At 46.1% G+C, this 20,705-nt stretch overlaps 1 protein-coding gene across 2 annotated transcripts in view; it reads right to left on the bottom strand.

Moving 5' to 3' along the window:
- Positions 1 to 20,705, bottom strand: part of CA5A (carbonic anhydrase 5A) — a 72,962-nt gene that overhangs the window by 11,365 nt on the left and 40,892 nt on the right. Inside the window, exons 1-2 of one of the 2 annotated variants that reach the window (XM_073659720.1) lie at positions 7,821 to 8,053; positions 4,505 to 4,702 (exon numbers count right to left, since the gene is read on the bottom strand). In XM_073659720.1, the coding sequence (XP_073515821.1) occupies positions 4,505 to 4,702; positions 7,821 to 7,968 (346 nt within the window). In that variant the 5' untranslated portion in view covers positions 7,969 to 8,053. Of the gene's footprint in view, positions 1 to 4,504; positions 4,703 to 7,820; positions 8,054 to 20,705 lie in introns of those variants that run through there. The other variant, XM_073659721.1, reaches the window with a different exon arrangement.

The raw sequence follows: 20,705 nt of genomic DNA, 5'->3' as shown, positions 1-20,705 counted from the left end.
GCGGACGAAGTCACCGTCTTTGTTTCTTCGCAAGAGGAGGCAGCGGTGGTGATGTCAGAAGTGGAGCGCTACTCGGAGCCATCCGGGTCCAAGGTCAACCAGGATAAGTGTGAGAGTCTCTGGCTGGGAGGCGGAGATTCCAGGTTTGATCTTCCGGACACCCTCCCCGAACCCCAAGAACATGCCAAAGTCCTGGGCATCGAATTCGGCCAGGGTGATTACCCCACGAAAAACTGGGAAGCCAGAATCAAAGGTGTCGCCCAAAGAGTGGACCAATGGAGGGGTTGGTCTTTGACCCTGAGGGAAAGGGTTGGCCTGTGCAAAGCTTTCCTGCTCCCCTTGCTAATCTACCTGGGCAGCGTCTGTGTCTTGCTGGACACGGGTCTACAGTCTGTTCTTCCAGATGTTATGGGGGAACAGACTGAACCTAGTCAAGCGGGAGGTCACTTACCGCACGAGGAGACTAGGGGGTTTGAATATGGTGAACCCCGTGGTGTTCCTAGTGAACACCTTGTTGAAAGTGAACGTGGCAAACCTCTGGAAAGAGAGGGCTCCTCCGTGGGTATTCTCCTGCAAGGGATGGTTTCAGCCTTTCTTCCAGGAATGGGAGACAGGGGGAAGATTGAAGGATCTTCGCACACCACACGGGCATCTCCCGGCTTACGTTTCCCCGGTTCTGAAAATGATCCGCCGGTGGGGTCTAGGAATGTGGGAGGTGAGGTCCCTCCCGAGGAAACTCCTCGATATGAGGGTCTTGCTTTCTCATTTTCAGAGTCCATTGGTCCTCAAAGACTGCCCAAGTCAGGATCTGGAGGTTGGATTGAGTTTGTTAAATTCTAGCAGGATCCCCGAGAAGTACTGGGACTTGACGCTGCTTCCATGGTAAGCTGTATGTGAGGAACAATTTGAAGTACAGGAGCTCCGAGGACAGGAATTGCCCCCTTGAGGCTTGTGCTAACGTGCTGGAAAGCATGGAGCACTTCCTGCTTCATTGTCCCTTTAATACAGAGGTGTACAACAGGGTGGGGGCCTCCATTGGTTGGCCGCGGCTGGCTACTCTGTCCTACGCCGGGTGGGCCTATGGAGCGTTCGGAGACCTTGGGAGAAGGGACCGAGACACTTTATTCATAGTCAGCGCAGTGGTCAGGTATTTCACGTGGAACGCACGAGTTTTAGTCTCGACGCAGAGTAAAATCCTCCATGTAGATGAAGTCTGTAGGAACATCCTAGGTGACCTGGTGAAGGTACGTTCTCTGGAGTATGAAAGACTGGGTGCCCGGAGGGTGGCCCGTCTCTGGAGGGGCTTTTCCTTCAGGGTGCCTTAGTCCGGTAGTACTCCTATATCCTGGTGGTGGGCTGATGTCTTTCCACCCTAGATTTTTGTTTTGTATTTCCGTCTCCTGGATAGAAGGTTTGCCGGCATCGAACTTGAGCCTTGGATGGTGAGTGTGTAGGTCGTGTTCTGTATATATTGTATATAATGTATAATAGGGGGTTTTAGTTAGGTTGGGTGGGGGATTTGGTTTTTTTTTTTTCCCCATCAGCGGTGATAAGAGGACTGATCTGGCCTGGTCCAGGCCCCGCCTGGGGAAAAACTTTGGGGCTTGATCCTAGCTCGGAGTAAAAATCCATGTCACTATTGTGTATATTGTTATTTTTGGTTTTCTGTGGTGTCAATGAGGTGCGGTAAGGGTGTGACTAAGGTCAGGCAGTGGAACCAGTAGGTTAGTGTTAGTTTCCGGTTTTATATACGTTGTGTGTTACATTATATTTAAGTTAGTGTTTTGGGTTTATAGTGTTTTATGTGTATATAGGACGGTGTGAGCGTTGTGTGGGATTGTATATAGTAGTATGAATGAAGCTGGGCCGGTGGTTTTATAATACTTTTTTTTTTTTTTTTTTTTATATAAACAATAAATAAGTATATGTATACAGAACAGACCAAAAGTTTGGACACACCTCATTTAAAGATTTTTCTGTATTTTCATGACTATGAAAATTGTACATTCACACTGAAGGCATCAAAACTATGAATTAACACATGTGGAATTATATACTTAGCAAAAAAGTGTGAAACAACTGAAAATATGTCTTATATTCTAGGTTCTTCACAGTAGCCACCTTTTGCTTTGATGACTGCTTTGCACACTCTTGGCATTCTCTTGATGAGCTTCAAGAGGTAGTCACCGGAAATGGTCTTCCAACAATCTTGAAGGAGTTCCCAGAGATGCTTAGCACTTGTTGGCCCTTTTGCCTTCACTCTGCGGTCCAGCTCACCCCAAACCATCTCGATTGGGTTCAGGTCTGGTGACTGTGGAGGCCAGGTCATCTGGCGTAGCACCCCATCACTCTCCTTCTTGGTCACATAGCCCTTACACAGTCTGGAGGTGTTTGGGGTCATCGTCCTGTTGAAAAATAAATGATGGTCCAACTAAACGCAAACCGGATGGAATAGCATGCCGCTGCAAGATGCTGTGGTAGCCATGCTGGTTCAGTATGCCTTCAATTTTGAATAAATCCCCAACAGTGTCACCAGCAAAGCCCCCAACACCATCACACCTCCTCCTCCATGCTTCACGGTGGGAACCAGGCATGTAGAGTCCATCCGTTCACCTTTTCTGCGTCGCACAAAGACACGGTGGTTGGAACCAAAGATCTCAAATTTGGACTCATCAGAGCAAAGCACAGATTTCCACTGGTCTAATGTCCATTCCTTGTGTTCTTTAGCCCAAACAAGTCTCTTCTGCTTGTTGCCTGTCCTTAGCAATGGTTTCCTAGCAGCTATTTTACCATGAAGGCCGGCTGCACAAAGTCTCCTCTTAACAGTTGTTGTAGAGATGTGTCTGCTGCTAGAACTCTGTGTGGCATTGACCTGGTCTCTAATCTGAGCTGCTGTTAACCTGCAATTTCTGAGGCTGGTGACTCGGATAAACTTATCCTCAGAAGCAGAGGTGACTCTTGGTCTTCCTTTCCTGGGGCGGTCCTCATGTGAGCCAGTTTTGTTTGTAGCGCTTGATGGATTTTGCAACTGCACTTGGGGACACTTTCAAAGTTTTCCCAATTTTTCGCACTGACTGACCTTCATTTCTTAAAGTAATGATGGCCACTCATTTTTCTTTACTTAGAATTTGTATTATGGCAAGAAAAAAGCAGCTAACAGTCTATTCAGTAGGACTATCAGCTGTGTATCCACCAGACTTCTGCACAACACAACTGATGGCCCCAACCCCATTTATAAGGCAAGAAATCCCACTTATTAAACCTGACAGGGCACACCTGTGAAGTGAAGACCATTTCCGGTGACTACCTCTAGAAGCTCATCAAGAGAATGCCAAGAGTGTGCAAAGCAGTCATCAAAGCCAAAGGTGGCTACTGTGAAGAACCTAGAATATAAGACATATTTTCAGTTGTTTCACACTTTTTTGTTAAGTATATAATTCCACATGTGGTAATTCATAGTTTTGATGCCTTCAGTGTGAATGTACAATTTTCATAGTCAGGAAAATACAGAAAAATCTTTAAATGAGAAGGCGTGTCCAAACTTTTGGTCTGTACTGTATATTCCTGTGGTGATGGATATTTTGTTTCTTTAATTTTCAATTTTTTTTTTTTTTTTGTTCCCTCAGTAGGTCGGATCTTCTCCCCTTTCTGTTTGATTTATTTTGCTTCTATTTTCTGTGATTTGTGTCGAGTTTTTGTCCCGCAGTTTTGTTCTTTTGTTTTGTGTCATGTAGTGTACTTCTTCTATCAAATAAAAAAGACCTAAAATCTATTACTCCCTGCTATCAGCCATTACTGGGGGAGGTGACTTTAGGACAGGAGACTGCAATCTATTACTCCCTGTTATCAGCCATTTCAGAGACTGTTGAGGTATACCAGTATATATATTCAGTGACCTCTCCACTTATAACGCTTCTGCACTGGTATAAGCGACTTACGTTACTGTCCCTTTAATAACACAGACTTGTGCAAATCGTTACTTTACTGCTGGAAATGAATCAAATGTTTCCTAAGGGCATTTGGTGGAGGATACAATAACAAGGAGTGAAATCTGAGACATTTGGTGGCTCCACAATAAGCAAGATTCCTATTCCAGACCCATCTTTACTCCATCCATAGTGGGGGCCCCAGCCGCACAGCCCCTCATTATACCCTACTAAGACAACAATAATGTCATGGAGGGGCCTCAGGCTGTGCATGTGTTACATGGATGCGATTTATCTGTATTACTGCAGAAGCCAGACCAGCACAGCGCCACACTCTGTAGTGGCCATTCTCGGTACTGCAGATCAGGCCACATTCACTTTGATAGGAGCCAAGCTGCAATACCGAGAACGGCCACCACACGGTGTACGGAGCTGAAACCAACTCATTTATGGGTTTCCTGAGTGGCGGCCCCCCACCGATCTGATCAGTAGTATTAGAGCGGATCATAAAGGGTGGGAATACCAGGAAAAGATTTTACATCTCAAAACATAAATCATTTTTTGGAGTCGCCTCTCACCGGATTTGTTGGTGGTGTCATCGTACTCCACCAGGAAGGCGTAACCGTTGTTCCAGATGTGAAGACACGTGTTGGGGTCATACTGCGTAGAGATAGGAGCGAGATCCGGGTGAAAGACGCTGTCCCGTACACGAATGTCGATAGGGGACTGGCGGGACCCCCCGGGGATGTCTAGGGGTCCTTTCCACAGAGGGTGCACTGCAAAATAAAAAAAAAAAGAAGAGTAAAGCTGAAATGAACTCCTGGATGTAGCCAATACAGGCCGTATATAACATTGTGTCCACAGGTAGATAGAAGCTGGATACACTGGAACAAACCCTCAGCTGTGAGAAGTCTCTGGTCAGGATGGGTTTACAGTCTCCAATTGAAGGGGAAAAAAAAAAAAAGTGTTCTCATTCCCTTACAGCAAGCAGAGGGATTTATAACAGTGATCAATAACAAATCCTATTAGAAGGATCATTATCAAGAATAAAGCTACAGAGAAACGCAGAGCTCAGATCAGACACGATGCGGGCGAGTCAGACGAGACCCCCCCACGTGTCACCTGCCGCCCTCCCGGCGGTCACCAGTCATGTAAAACCTGATGTTTCTTTGGAAGATCTGGTCCTGCAGCCCTGAGGCCGTGAAATCATTGCCTGCCGCCCAGGAGCCGGGATAATAACCGGGCTGTTTACATCAGAAGCCGCAAATCTCTGCAGATTATCTCACCATCCCTGGTGTGCCAGCGCTCTGCACAAAGAGGGTTATAGCTCCGCTCAGGGACGGCCGCAGTCCTGCAATCATCAGGTGGACGATCCACAGCCGAAAACAACCAGAACGGTATAAGCGAGGAGAGAGACGAGCACACGGCGGAATACAGGACGAGGAGAGGGACCAGACCCCGGCACAAGCCCTGGTGCATCGGTGGCCCCCCAGCATCAGGCACCAGCTGTAACTGAGCACCTAAACACTGCAGGAAAACGCTGCACCCAATTAGTTTCTCGCTGGTTCTGTTTAGGAGTCTTTTACAGCAGGTCGTATTCTACCCAACACATCTCACTACAGCTGGTATCAGTAGTGCATGGCACAACGCTACAGACGGACAAGGGGGGGGAAAGGGGGGGGAAGACTACGACGGCGCCAGACTCGGGAAAGGGGGACTACGACGGCGCCAGACTCGGGAAAGGGGGACTACGACGGCGCCAGACTCGGGAAAGGGGGACTACGACGGCGCCAGACTCGGGAAAGGGGGACTACGACGGCGCCAGACTCAGGGAAGGGGGGGAGACTACGACGGCGCCAGACTCGGGGAAGGGACTACGACGGCGCCAGACTCGGGGAAGGGGGGGGGGGGGGGGGGGGGAGACTACGACGGCGCCAGTCTCGGGGAGGGGGAGACTACGACGGCGCCAGTCTCGGGGAAGGGGGGGGGGGGGGGGGACTACGACGGCGCCAGACTCGGGGAAGGGGGGAGACTACGACGGCGCCGGACTCGGGGAAGGGGGGAGGAGACTATGATCACACCAAACTCGAGGAAAGGAGGGGGGGGGGGGGGGGGGAGAGACTATGACGCCGCCGAACTTGGGGAAGGGGGGTTGGGGGATCCATTCACCTACAGAGCTCCAATGAGGCCAGAAGCCACATTTTTGTTACATAGTAATCGGCTCTGTGTCCTGACGGGGTTAATCCCACCAGGTATAACAGGACTGTATTGTATTCTGGTTACACAATAGGATAGGGTCCTATTCAGCAAACAAAACACAGGAGCAGAGATCCACCAGGTACAGGATGTTCTGTGGATTACATGAGGCAGGATGGGGGATGGGGCAGAAGGTATAGAAGGTTCAAAGGTCACCGCAGAGGCCAGGTACAGTTACTATCCTTCCTAGGATCATACAGTAGATGATCGGAGCATAAAATAAACGACACTAAACCTCACACACCGGAAGCTGCAGAACAGTCACAATCACCATTAATAATAATCGTCATCTCTGGCTGCACGGAGAGACCCCTTAAATATTATCATATAGGGCAGTAATAAGCGACCATGCAATGTATCCACCGGATGCACTATGTAAGGTGAGCGAGTTTGGAGCTGCGCCCTTATTATGCCAGAACACCACTACACACCCAGAGGAGGCAGAAATGTGGGTGAAAGTTATGTTCAGGTCAATTAAGTTTATGGTGTTTTCACTTTTTTTTTTTTTTCACAATGTTTACAGAATTGTGGGATCAGTGGTAACGAGATCACACCCGGACCCTCACAGCCGACTGAGAGGTGAAATAATCTGCTAAATACAATGTGACAGTCTATAGATACAATGTATCACACTGATCAACTACAGTGCAGCTATAACTCTCAGCAGCTCCAGCTGGAAGCATATGCACCCCCATAGGAACCCCAGAGACCACAACACCCTGCAGACCCCTCAGATCTGGATTTAGGAGAGACAGGGATACAATGTGTCAGTGCAGGGAAAGAAGGGATCAGTTATCAGGACTGGTGAAGAGTTGTGCCATTGGACAAGTGTCGCTTTTCTCTGGGGTTGGACATTTATAGGTTAGGAAAGTTCCCACAGGTGAAACCAGTAAGAAGGGGCGACTGGGGGGACGCGATGCAAAGCCATGAGCCGGAATCTGCACGGTTGTCACTACTGATACTGTTAGGGCTCATTCAGGCCGGTCTGAGATCAGACTGCAATGGACGGAGCAGCCACAGCCCTATATAAATATATGAAGCAGCCCGCTCGGGTCGGGAGAGCTGTGGCCAGTCCGTGCTCTGACCGGTCGGCACAGGTGTCTGAATGACTCCCTAAGCGGCTACTGCGATTTGCTTTTGCCCCGTCCGTAACCTGCAAATCACCTGATGTCACATTACCAGAGTTGCCCACCTCTGGGAACAATTATTTTACCATAAATCCATGTATTTGGGGGCTACAGTTAATTTTTGCAACTGGATTTCATGAATATTTTGCATCGTTTTGCTTTTCCAGACTCTTTGTTTCCTGCACATTCAGCTTTTATGCAGTACGTGGTCATAAATAAGCTGCGAGGAGCACAGAAAAAAAGACATAAATGAGTTATAACTTTCCTATTAGACCATATGAGCTCACTGATGGATCCCCAGTTGACTCTCTCTGCGGCACAGCGCCCATAAGAGGCAATCGGGTCGACATTATTAATGACACCCAATTGCAAACATTATTTGTAGCCCAAAAAAAAACAACACATTTATGCAAAAAAAAAAAAAAAAATTAATCCCAAAAGGTGAAGGGCCCCTTTAATAAATGCATTCACCCCACCCTGCAGCCCCGGATACAGCGCAGCTGTCACTCACAGTCCACATTTCTCAGCTTGTAGGAGCAGGCAGAGATATTGCACGCCCTGGAAGGCACCTGGCCGGGGCTGCTCAGTCGGGGGGCCCTTCCCGTCCAGCCAGGGGCCAACAGCTGTGCAACGAGCCTCCTGCAACCCCGAGTCGCCATGTCAGCCGCCCGCAGGACACTGGAACAGCAGCGCAGACAGCAACCACAAAAAACAACAACACCTGTGACCCCGCCCACCTGACAGTACACCACGCCCAGCAACACAGTACAGGCCAATCACAGCCATGGGCCAGATGAGACGTTTGGAACGCACACTTCTGTTTTGAAGAGCTGACTAGCCAATCAGCGCAGGCGCACAACCTCCTCCCCATCACGTGCTGCGGAAGTCAGGTGTGTGTTCGGGCCGCAGTGCATTACTGGGAGTAGTCACAATAAATTCGGGTTGCTTTAGGTCAGAGCTTCCTGTTAGTGGCTATGGACATTCTTTTTGGCTTCTAGAAGCTGGAAATCCCTTAGATAATATTAGTGAGACGGAGCACTGCTATTTTCAGGGTATGAATGCAGATTATATATTTTATTCAGAAGACCCTTCTTTTTATCTCAATTTGGAGGAGGAAGCAGTGATATGATTGCAATATATGAATATTCATCTTATGGGGTATTTTTTTAATCCATAAAGCAATGAAAAGAACACTAGAATTTTTTTTTTTTGCTATGGAATCAGAAAAAGCATCTTTACAGGCATTTTTTTCAGCTTTCCCTTTGACTTTTATTGTGCAGTATTGAACGTCTGGACATCGTCCAATCGCTTCAAAAAAACCTGAAGTGTTAAAAAGATGCTCAGAAGCCTGAAGATGTGAACAGCGAGTCGTTCTTGCATAAGAATGAATATGTTTATTCTTTTTGAGCATTTTGTCAGCGCTTTTATTGGCATTTTCTGCTCAAAAAATGCTGGAAAAATGCGCAATGTGAACACACACTTGTGGATAACAAAACTTTCGATTCTCGGAATACCCCTTTAATCCATTTCCTTTATTCAGAGGGACAAAATCGGTTTCAGATCTATTTGTATTTATTGGTTATACGCACAAAAAACATGACGGGGGCAAAAATCCACCTTTTCCTTTCATTTTTGTTTTTTTATTATTATTATTATAATCTTTATTTTTATATAGCGCTAACATATTCCGCAGCGCTTTACATACATAATCATCATCGCTGTCCCCATTGGGGCTCACAATCTACATTCCCTATCAGTCCTTGGAGTGTGGGAGGAAACCGGAGAACCCGGAGGAAACCCAGGCAAACACGGGGAGAACATACAAACTCCTTGCTGATGTTGTCCTTTGTGGGATTTGAATCCAGACCCCAGTGCTAACCACTGAGCCACCATGCTATTATTATTATTATTATATATAGTTGCAAAGTTGACTGGGAGAATGGGATTTCTATTCCTGAGAAGTGAACCAGTTTCCTATATTGTTACAGTGAGCCCCCTGTCCACCATAATACATTGTATCAGTAAAAAGAATTAAACATTTGACATTGTAGAAAACCCCTTTAACCGTCATATCCTTTAGCCGCTTGTACCATGTGAGTAATGGAGTGGAGCAGCCTCCACCTCTCTCCTTCCGTTCCATCCAGTACATGATGTTCACAGCGCCCCATGAGATCCAGCAGAAAACATGCCAAGAATACTAAAAAAAACATCCCCAGATCCACATGGCACCATCCTGCCCAGAGCGCTGCTGACAAAAACAATCCCAAATCCTGATACAAAGCAAAGAAACAGTACGGGTCCTAGAAATGGGCAGGAGGCACGAACTTCTGTACATAACAGTGATGTAACACATAAAGGTACAAGTGATACTTTGTCTAAGGACGTGTTCACACTATCAGTATTTGGTCAGTATTTTACATCAGTATTTGTAAGCCAAAACCAGGAGTGGGTGATAAATACAGAAGTGGTGCACTTGTTTTTATTATTCTTTTCCCCTGATTGTTCCACGCCTAGTTTTGGCTGACAAATACTGATGTCAAATACTGAACGTGTGAACGTGGCCTAAGTCAGAGTGCACACAAGCGTATAAAAAAAATCTTCCATGTGTTATTTAAAAACAAAAATTAATAAAAAAGTCTTCCAATTTCATCCAGAAAAAAAACCAAATGATTTTCATTTCGATTGTCATCCGATTTTATACATCTGCAGTTATTAAATTTTACAACCCAGGTTCTTATGTTAAAGAATTGCAATGTATCAGTAATTATCGGATGGTGGACGGTTGATCCATGAGATCCGATAGACTAGAGTTGGCGACTCACATCTGATACATGGAATAGAATAGAGCACGGTGCGAATGTTTACACGCGCATATTCGGTATGTGAAAAAGATCCTGTCATCTGAACAGCTTATTTAAAGGGGTTGTCCACTATTTGGACAACGCCTTCTCAATCCATATGTTCTCCCTTTAAAAATAATACTTATACTCACCTCTGGTGCCGGTGCTGTTCCGGTGGTGTCGACACTGTCACACTGTGCGAGTATGTAACAGTGTGGGGTCAACCCTTCACAGCCGCTTCATGCTCCCCGCTTTCGGACAAATAGCTTACATCTCGAGAAAGTGAGCCCTGCTGCTCCCTCTCTTCCTTCGGATGTATGTGACATATCTGAAGTCGGGGAGTGTAAAGACAGTGCCAACACCCCTGGAACGGCACTGACACTGGAGGTGAGTATAGATGTCATTTTAAAAGGAGGAAGGAAACATATGAATTGAGAAAAAGTTATCCCAGTAGTGGACAACCCCTTTAAATAACATTGGTCCTCCCAATGCTGTCCTTGCTTTGTCAGTTTTTCAAACACAGCATTCAGACTTAAGGCTGGGTGCCCACGTAGCGTTTTTCAAGCGTTTATGCTGTGGAATTTCCGCAGCGTAAACGCTTGTGAAACGCTAGGTAATCCGCACCCCATGGTCCCCAAGGGGATTCCACATGTTCAATGCACATGCTGCGGATTTTTCCGCAGCGTTTATGCTGCGTACAAAAATCCGCAGCATGTTCATTAATTTTGCGGAAGCGCAGCGGAATGGCCGCCATTGACTTGCATTGAGACGCATAGAATCCGCATCTGTACATTTGTACAAGCGGATTCTATGCGTCTCTATGTGCGGATGGTACCCAGTTCTGGAGGAGAGAAGACTCTCATCCAGACCTGGGCACCATTGTACCTGTAAAAAAAGAATAAAATAACAAATAAAGTTTATATTCACCTGTCCGGCGGCTTCTCTCTGAATGCCGGCAGCGCTGAAGGACCTTCGGTGACGTCACAGTCATGTGACCGCAGGCCCTTCACTGCTCTGTCTCGCGATATGCCGGCAGCCGGGAACCAGCCAGGAAGCAGCGCTGCAGCCACGCCGGGGCCTCAGGGGTGAGTATAGCTTTATTTGAAGCATTGTTTTACGGTCACACTATATAAATCCATGCTGTTTGCATAGATTTATACAGTGTGACCTAGTTGTCAAGCACTTTCCAAGTGATGCTATCGCCTAGAAAGCGCTTGTCAATCTGCATGCGGAAACGCATGTGGATACGCATGTGAATCCGCATGTATTCTGCAGGAAAAACGCATGCACAATCTGCATGCGTTTTTTTCTGCCAGGGAGATGCTGAAATGCTGCAGAAATTTTCTGCTTCATTTCTGCATCGTGGGCACATAGCCTTAAAAGAAGGTAAATCATCACGCAATGTTGCAAAAGATGTTGGTTGTTCATAGTCAGCTGTGTCTAAAATCTGGATCAAATACAAACAACATGGGAATGTTGTTAAAGGCAAACATACTTGTAGACCAAGGAAGACATCAAAGCGTCAAGACCGGAAACTTACATAGAATACATAGAATGGTAGAGTTGGAAGGGACCTCCTGGGTCATCTGGTCCAACCCCCTGCTCAAAGCAGGATTCACTAAATCATCTCACACAGATGTCTGTCCAGCCTCTGTTTGAAGACGTCCATTGAAGGAGAACTCACCACCTCTCGTGGCCGCCTGTTCCACTCATTAATCACCCTAACTGTCAAAAAGTTTTTTCTAATATCTAATCTGTGTCTCCTCCCATTTAGTTTCATCCCATTGCTTCTAGTCTTTCCTTGTGCAAATGAGAATAAAGATGATCCTTCTACAATGTGACAGCCCTTGACATATTTGTAGACAGCTATTAAGTCTCCTCTCAGTCTTCTTTTTTGCAGCTAAACATTCTCAAATCCTGCAACCGTTCCTCATAGGACATGGTTTGCAGACCAGTCACCATTCTGGTCGCTCTTCTCTGAACTTGCTCCAGTTTGTCTATGTCTTTTTTAAAATGTGGTGCCCAAAACTGTACACAGTATTCCAGATGAGGTCTGACCAAAGAGGAATAAAGACCGATAATGACTTCACGTGATCTAGACTGTATGCTTCTGTTAATACATCCCAGAATTGTATTTGCCTTTTTTGCTGCTGCATCACACTGTTGACTCATGTTCAGTCTATGATCTATTAGTATACCTAAGTCTTTTTCACATGTACTGTTGCTTAGCTCTATTCCTTCCATTCTGTATATGCTTTTTTCATTTTTATTGCCCAGATGTAGTACTTTGCATTTTTCCCTGTTATAAACCATTCTGTTGGTTGCTGCCCACTGCTCCAGTTTATTTAGGTCTTTTTGAATCCTCTCTCTCTCTTCTCTAGTATTAGCTATCCCTCCTAGCTTTGTGTCATCAGCAAATTTAATCAGTTTACCCTCAATTCCTTCATCTAAATCATTGATAAAGATGTTGAACAATACAGGTCCCAGGACGGAGCCCTGTGGTACCCCACTTGAGACATTCATCCAGCTGGATGTGAAGCCATTTACAACCACCCTTTGAGTCCGATCACTAAGCCAGTTATGAATCCACCTAACAGTTGCCTGGTCCATTGCATACTTGGTCATTTTTTAAATAAGGATGGTGTGAGATACTTTGTCAAATGCTTTGCTGAAGTCAAGATATACTATATCTACAGCATTTCCCTGATCCACCCAGTCAGTGATTCTGTCATAGAAGGAAATTAAGTTAGTCTGACATGACTTGTTAGTTACAAACCCATGCTGACTCTGGTTAATCACTTCCTTCTTATCCAGGTACTTACATACATGTTGTTTAATAATTTGTTCAAAGATCTTTCCTGGTATAGAAGTCAGACTCACCGGCCTATAGTTCCCTGGGTCCACCTTCTTCCCCTTTTTGAAGATAGGAACAACATTTGCTCTTCTCCAGTCTTCTGGGACTTCTCCTGTTCTCCCAGAATTTTCAAAGATTATGGAGAGTGGTTCTAAAATTTCTTCTACGATCTCCTTCAGTACTCTGGGGTGTAATTCATCTGGACCTGGAGACTTGAACTCATTTATGTTAGCTAAATATTCCCTCACAATCTTTCTGTTTACAGATAACTTGGATTCTTCTATTCCTTTAAAAGGACAGTGAAGATCAGTTGATGTTACATTTTCTTTCTGAGAGAAAACAGATGCAAAATAGGAATTAAAATGTTTGGCCTTCTCAACATCCTCTCTTACCATTTCTCCATTTTCATCCTGTAAAAATCCTATAGCATCTTTGACTTTTCTTTTACTTTTGACATACCCCCAAAATCCTTTTTTATTGCTTTTGACATCTCTTGCAAGCCTTAATTCATTGTCAGCTTTAGCTAACCTGATACGTGCCCTGCAGGATCTGCAGACTGCATTATAATCTTCTTTAGATATGCCTCCCTCTTTCCATTTAATAAACATTTCTTTCTTTCTTTTTAGCATGTGTTTAAGTTCTGTGTTCATCCATCCTGGTTTCCTTAAATGCTTCCCATTCTTCCTACTTTTCGGGATTGTTAACGATTGTGCTTTGAGAATCTCATTTTTAAAAATTTCCCATCCTTCCTGGACATTTTTGTCCTTAAGGACATCCAGCCATTGGATCCCTCCTATTCTCTTTCTGAGTCTCTTAAAATCTGCCTTTCTAAAATCTAACCTTGAAGTTTGAGTCTTCACATGTCTTCCTCCTCTAGTTATCCAAAATTCTATAATAGCATGATCGCTGCCTCCGAGGGTCCCAGCCACCTTTACCTCCTCAACCATTTCCTCCCTGTTTATAAGGATTAGATTCAAAGTAGCAGATCCCCTTGTTTTCTCCCCTACCTTTTGGAAGATAAAGTTGTCAGCAAGAGAGGATAAGAATTTGCTTGACCTGTTAGTTTTACTTGAGAGAGATTCCCAACAAATGTCTGGATAGTTGAAATCTCCCATGACCACTACGTCATATTTTTTTGAGAACTTGGTCATTTGATACGTAAAGAGTTCATCCATATCTTCAGCTTGCCCAGGTGGCCTGTAGTAAATGCTTACAATGGTGTCCTTTCCGTTGTTCTCTCCTTGTATTCTTACCCAAACAGTTTCCACAGAACTCCCAGTCTCTGAAGCTTCAATCTCTGTGCAGATATACGCTTTTCTAACATACAATGCGACACCTCCTCCTCGTTTATCAAGTCTGTTTCTGGCAAATAAGTTGTATCCTTTTAGCCTTTTATTCCAATCATGTGTATCGTCCCACCAAGTTTCAGTGATTCCAATGACATCATATTCCTTTTCCTGCATTAGTAGTTCCAATTCTCCTTGTTTGTTGCCCATGCTTTGTGCATTTGTATAAAAACATTTTAGTTTGTGATTGGTTTCTCTTCCTCCCATATTTTTATTATTTAATTTTTTTTGTCTTTGTTCTTCCTTTCCACTTCCAGTAGCAGAGATCTCAATAGTATTTGTCAGCTGTATGGCTTTTTCTGGCCTTTTGCTTCCCTTCCCACATTGTTCTGGTATAAAGCTCTCCTGATGAGTGTAGCAAGGCGACTTCCAAATACACGTTTCCAGTCTTCGTAAGGTGCACCCCATCTCTAGCAAGTAGTCCATCGTATAGGTAATTCATTCCGTGATCCAGAAATCCAAATCCTTGTTGACGGCACCATCGACGTAGCCAGTTGTTCACCTGTAGAATCTTATTCCACCTCATTGTTCCATGGCCATCCACTGGGAGGATGGATGAGAAGACCACCTGCGCTCCCAATTCTTTCACTTTCTTGCCTAAGTCTTCAAAGTCACTGCAGATGGTTTCCAGGTCCTTTCTTGCGGTGTCATTTGTCCCCACATGTATTAGCAGGAATGGGTAGTGATCTGTAGGTCTGAAGAGTCTTGATATCCTGTCAGACACATCTTTAATTTTTGCTCCTGGAAGACAGCACATTTCTCTTGAGGTTATGTCTGGTCTGCAGATAGCGGCCTCTGTTCCTCTTAACAGGGAATCCCCCATGACCACCACTCTCTGTTTTTTCTTCACAACATTCTTCTTTCTCCATCCAGGAGGATTCTGAGGGCTTACAAGGTTATTCATTGCTGGCAAAGTCTTATCTTGCTGTATTTCTTCATGGTTCTCCTGCGAGAGAGCCTGGTACTGGTTCCTGAGCAGTATGGGTGCTGACTGCCTCTCGATCCTCCTGCTTCTGTGGGTCACATGCTTCCAGTCCTCTGTTTCGTCAGGTGCAGTTCGAATTTCTTCTCTTTCTGAATCATGAAGAGATAATTCTGCTCTGTCTAAGAACTCTTCACCTTCCTTAATGATTTTCAAGGTAGTTAACCTCTCTTCTAGATAAAGCAATATGTCTCCAAAACAGGAAATGCACAACAAAACAAATGAGAAACGAATGGGAGGAAACTGGAGTCAATGTCTGTGTAACATCCCTGGCGGCGTGCTTGCATAGTGCACCACCTCCCACTATGCAAGACCGCAATCTTACCTGTCAGTCCAGCCTACAAACCTTGCTCCAGTTCATGCTATGTGCATGTCTCTTGACTGACTGTTTAGGGTGGCGGCCCGGTTACTTCCTGATTCTTATAGCTACTGTGGGCGCACCCCTAATGCGTCTCCAGCCTATTGCAGTGAGTCACTGGATATTTAAACCCCCTCCACCCAGTAGGAGGTGCCTGAGCAACACCTTCACTCAGTTAGTCTTTGCTACTGAATTGCCAGGTCCTGTCCTGTCCTGTTTCTAGTCTGTTCCCGCCATTCTGGGGGCTGTATACCCAGGCCTGTTACCTGTGACTTCTAGTCTGTTTCCGCCACTCTGGGGGCTGTATACCCAGGCTTGTTCTTGCATCTCATTGCAGTAGCAGTTCCTGTCTGAACTGTATCCTAGCCTGTTACCTGTTTGTCTCTATGTCCGTACCTTCCCATTTCCTGCAGTATCTGAACCTGCACCTAACTCCAACTCGTTGTCTCTGTACTTCTGTTTGTGAGTTTTGTGTCCACTCTCTACTTCATGTGAAGTACCTTGTGTGTATCTGGTTCTGCTTGTCCCTTTTCCCTTACTCCGTATCTTCCTTCTGTGTTCTAGCCAGCTTCCTGCATTTTCCTGTCTGTTCCATGTGAACAGAGCCCTGTCCTCTATGCCTTGTCCACCGCACCTGCGGTTTCGCTCCGCTCTGTCTTGCCCACCGCTCCGGCGGTTTCTCTCCGCTCTGCCTTACCTACCACTCCGGCGGTTTCTCTCTGCTCTGTCTTGCCCACCACTCCGGCGGTTTCTCTCCGCTCTGACTTGCCCACCGCTCCGGCGGCTTCCCTCTGCTCTGCCTTACCCACTGCTCCGCCGGTTTCTCTCTGCTCTGCCTTGCCCACCGCTCCGGTGGCTTCTCTCTGCTCTGTCTTGCCCACCGCTCCGGTGCTTTCTCTCTGCTCTGCCTTGCTCACCGCACCAGCGGTTTCTCTCTGCTCTGCCTTGTCCACCGCTCCGGCGGTTCCTCTCTGCTCTGCCTTGCCCACCGCACCTGCAGTTTTCGCTCCGCTCTGCTTGCTCACCGCACCAGCAGTTCCTCTCTGCTCTGCCTTGTCCTCCGCTCCGGCGGTTTCGCTTTACTCTGCTTGTCTACCGCATCTGCGGCTCTGTACCTGTCTCCCAGTCTGTACTGGACCCTATCCAGCCTGCACTCCATCCTGCTAGTACCTCCCTGTCTGCACTCCAGCCGTGCTTGCCAGCATCTCCCTGTCTGCATACCAGCCGTGCTTGCCAGTGCCCACCTGTCTGCATACCAGCCGTGCTTGCCAGTGCCCACCTGTCTGCATACCAGCTGTGCTTGCCAGTGCCCACCTGTCTGCATACCAGCCATACTTGCCAGTACCCAACTGTCTGCATACCAGCCGTACTTGCCAATACCCACCTGCCTGTATGCCAGTCTAACCTGCCTGTTCCTGCATTACCCGGTGTGGGTCAACAGCCGTGTCCGGGGTCTGACCTGGAGTAGCACCTGGTCCCTCTGCTCGGTTCCTCCTTGGTCCACGGAGTCGACTAAGCCGCCGTGCGACCTTGGTCGGATCGGGTTGATACTCAGTTACGCCCCTCCAGGCACTCCTCGGTTCATGGTACAGTGGGATCACTAATCATGCTCACGCCAGTCAGTCCGGGCGCGAGCGTAACAGTCTGTGACCGAACTGTAAGAAACCGCCTAAAGGAAATGGGATTTACATACAGAAAAGCTAAACAAAAGCCATCATTAACACCTAAACAGAAAAAAACAAGGTTTCAATGAGCTAAAGAAAAGCAATCGTGGACTGTGGATGACTGGATGAAAGTCATATTCAGTGATGAATCGCGAATCTGCATTGGGCAAGGTGATGATGCTGGAACTTTTGTTTGGTGCCGTTCCAATGAGATTTATAAAGATGACTGCATGAAGAGAACATGCAAATTTCCAGTCACTGATGATATGGGGCTGCATGTCAGGTAAAGGCACTGGGGAGATGGCTGTCATTACATCTTCAATAAATGCCCAAGGACAGTTTTCTTATCCCATCAATTGAAAGGATGTTTTGGAATGATGACATCATTTCTCAAGATGATAATGCATCCTGCCATAGAGCAAAAACTGTGAAAAAATTCCTTGAAAGAAGACACATAAGGTCAATGTCATTGTTATGTTCTGCTACCAGAGCTAAGGAAAGAGAGGAGATCTGTCCCTACGATAGAACTCAGCTTAATCCCTACGATGTAACAGGGGACCTGATCCTGCGATCAGACCTGCTAAAGTCCTAAGCTAGTCTGTACGGAGACCTATAGATGTGGGGAAGGAATCCCTACAAGTACTAAGGACTGGGAGGAATATGGGACACCTCCTAACAGAAATAGTAGCAGACAGACGAACAAACAAAATATATAGAACATAGAGGTCAGTAGACCAAGCAAACTAACAGAGCAAGACACAGAGCACAGGCTAGCTAGAAAGTAGATATACAATGAAGTCCAGCAAAGCCAGAAGGGCGGAGCAGGATTAAATAGGCTAACAAGGTCATGTGACCAGCAAAGGAAAAAAAACCTAAGAGCAAGGTTCTGACAGTACCCCCCCTTCTAAGAGGATCCTCCGGATCCCCTAGGACCAGGCTTATCAGGAAATCTCCTGTGAAACGCTCTGATAAGTCTGGACGCGGAAACATCATCCGACCTCACCCAAGAGTTATCCTCGGGACCGAAACCTTTCCAGGCCACAAGATACTGCAAACTACCTCTATACCGTCTAGAGTTAAGGATGCGAGAAATTTCATATTCCCCGTCCTCCACCACCGGAGGAACAGAGGCAGAGGCGTCACAATCCGATACAATAGCTTTTTTCAACAGAGAGACATGAAATACCGGATTAATTCTCCAGGAGGTAGGAACCTCCAACCTAACAGCAGATTGGTTGACAACCTGAAGCACCTTAAAGGGCCCTACAAACTTGGGACCCAATTTCTTTGAAGGAATCCTCAACCGCAGATTCCTAGAGGACAACCAAACCATGTCACCAACAGCGAACAAAACCTCCTGTCGTTTCCTATCAAAGTAGTCTTTAGATTTTCTGTTGGCCTCCTGAAGATTACCACGCACATCCGTCCAAACTCTCTCCAAATCACCGGAAAAATTCTCCTCCTCAGGCACGGCAGATCCCAACTTGGAGAACGACCCAAACGACGGATGTCTCCCAGAACAACAAAAAAAAGGCGAACAACCAGCAGAAGAAGATGTATGATTGTTCAGAGCAAATTCAGCAAGTGGCAGAAACTCAGACCACCCCTCATGATTGTCTGCCACAAAACAACGCAAGAACTGCTCAACATCCTGTTTTTTCTTTTCTGTCTGGCCATTAGATTCAGGATGATATCCGGACGAGAACGACAAATGAATTCCCAACCTGTCACAAAAGGCACGCCAAAAACGAGCCACGAACTGAGGACCCCTATCAGAAACAATGTCAGTAGGAACGCCATGAAGTCTGACAATTTCCTTGACAAAGGCCTTAGCGAGAGTTTTAGCGCAGGGCAGTTTGACGAAAGGAACCAAGTGACACATCTTGCTAAAACGGTCCACGACCACCCAGATGACAGTAAAACCCTCAGAGGGGGGAAGGTCAGTTATAAAGTCCATAGCCAAATGTGTCCAAGGAGCACTGGGAACCTCCAAAGGACAAAGCAACACCGCAGCAGGAGTATGTGAGGACTTAGATCTAGCACATATAGTACATTGACGCACCCACTTAATGACTTCCTTCTGCCATCCAGGCCACCAAAAACTGCGACCCACCAGTCTCTTGGTCTCAGAGATTCCGGGATGACCTGCCAACCGAGATTCGTGACACTCAACAAACAAATCTCTCCTAAAGGTCCCAGGCACAAACAACCTCCCATGAGGAGTGTTAGATGGGGCATTCTCCTGAGCTTTAAGAATCTCATTTTCCAAAACGGAGTCCAAAGCAGCTATCACAACACCTTCTTGTAAAATGTTCTCCTCTTTCTCAGCACCGACTATGGGAGAAAAACTGCGAGACAAGGCATCCGCCTTAACATTCTTAGTACCAGGGATGTAAGTAACGGAGAAATTAAACCGCGAGAAAAACAGTGCCCACCTAGCCTGACGGGCATTCAGGCACTTGGCAGCATCAAGATATATCAGATTTTTATGATCCGTAAGAACCTGAACGGGAAATTCCGCACCTTCCAAGAAGTGGCGCCAGTGTTCAAATGCGAGTTTAATAGCCAATAATTCCCGATTACCAATATCGTAATTCAGTTCAGTCTCCGAAAATTTTTTTGAAAAAAAGGCACAGGGATGTAATCCATCCCCGTTATCCTGAGACAATACTGCGCCAACCCCCACAGAGGAAGCATCAACCTCAACCAAAAACGGCCTAGTAACATCAGGCTGCATAAGGATGGGAGCAGAGGTGAACCTCTCCTTGAGATACACAAAAGCTTCAATGGCCTTTAATCAAATGACCAGATTTTCCGCAATAGAAACACAAGCCTTCAGAAAATCGACGGTCTTTTTCTTGAGAGCGAGGTGCCACCGATCCAATCTCCATCGGTTCACCACTATTAGTACACACATTCTCATAACCAGAAACTGACATAGCAGAGGATTTGCTCTCATTAACCCTTGCACGCAGTCTTCTATCCACCCGTATAGCTAATTGCATAGCCTGTTGCAAATCTTCAGGTGTAGGATAAGCAATTAGCAGGTCTTTAACCCTTTCACTGAGCCCAGCAAGAAATAGACTTTTCAGAGCAGAATCGTTCCACCCTGTTTGAGTAGACCAACGACGGAAATGAGTACAATATTTTTCCACATTACCTGATCCCTGTTTTAAACGTCTCAACTCAGTCTCAGCTGATGCGACACGGTCAGGATCATCATATAATAGTCCCAAAGCAGAAAAAAAACTATCCACTGATCTGAAGCATGTATCACTAGGTTGCAAAGAAAAGGCCCACTCCTGAGGCTCTTTGCGCAAAAGTGACATTATGAACCCTACGCGCTGGGATT

This window comes from Phyllobates terribilis, unplaced genomic scaffold (genome assembly GCF_046119375.1).
Source record: "Phyllobates terribilis strain yellow unplaced genomic scaffold, ASM4611937v1 Scaffold_14__1_contigs__length_39327217, whole genome shotgun sequence".
NCBI classification, from domain to species: domain Eukaryota; kingdom Metazoa; phylum Chordata; class Amphibia; order Anura; family Dendrobatidae; genus Phyllobates; species Phyllobates terribilis.
This window is presented reverse-complemented; position numbering and strand designations above follow the sequence as displayed.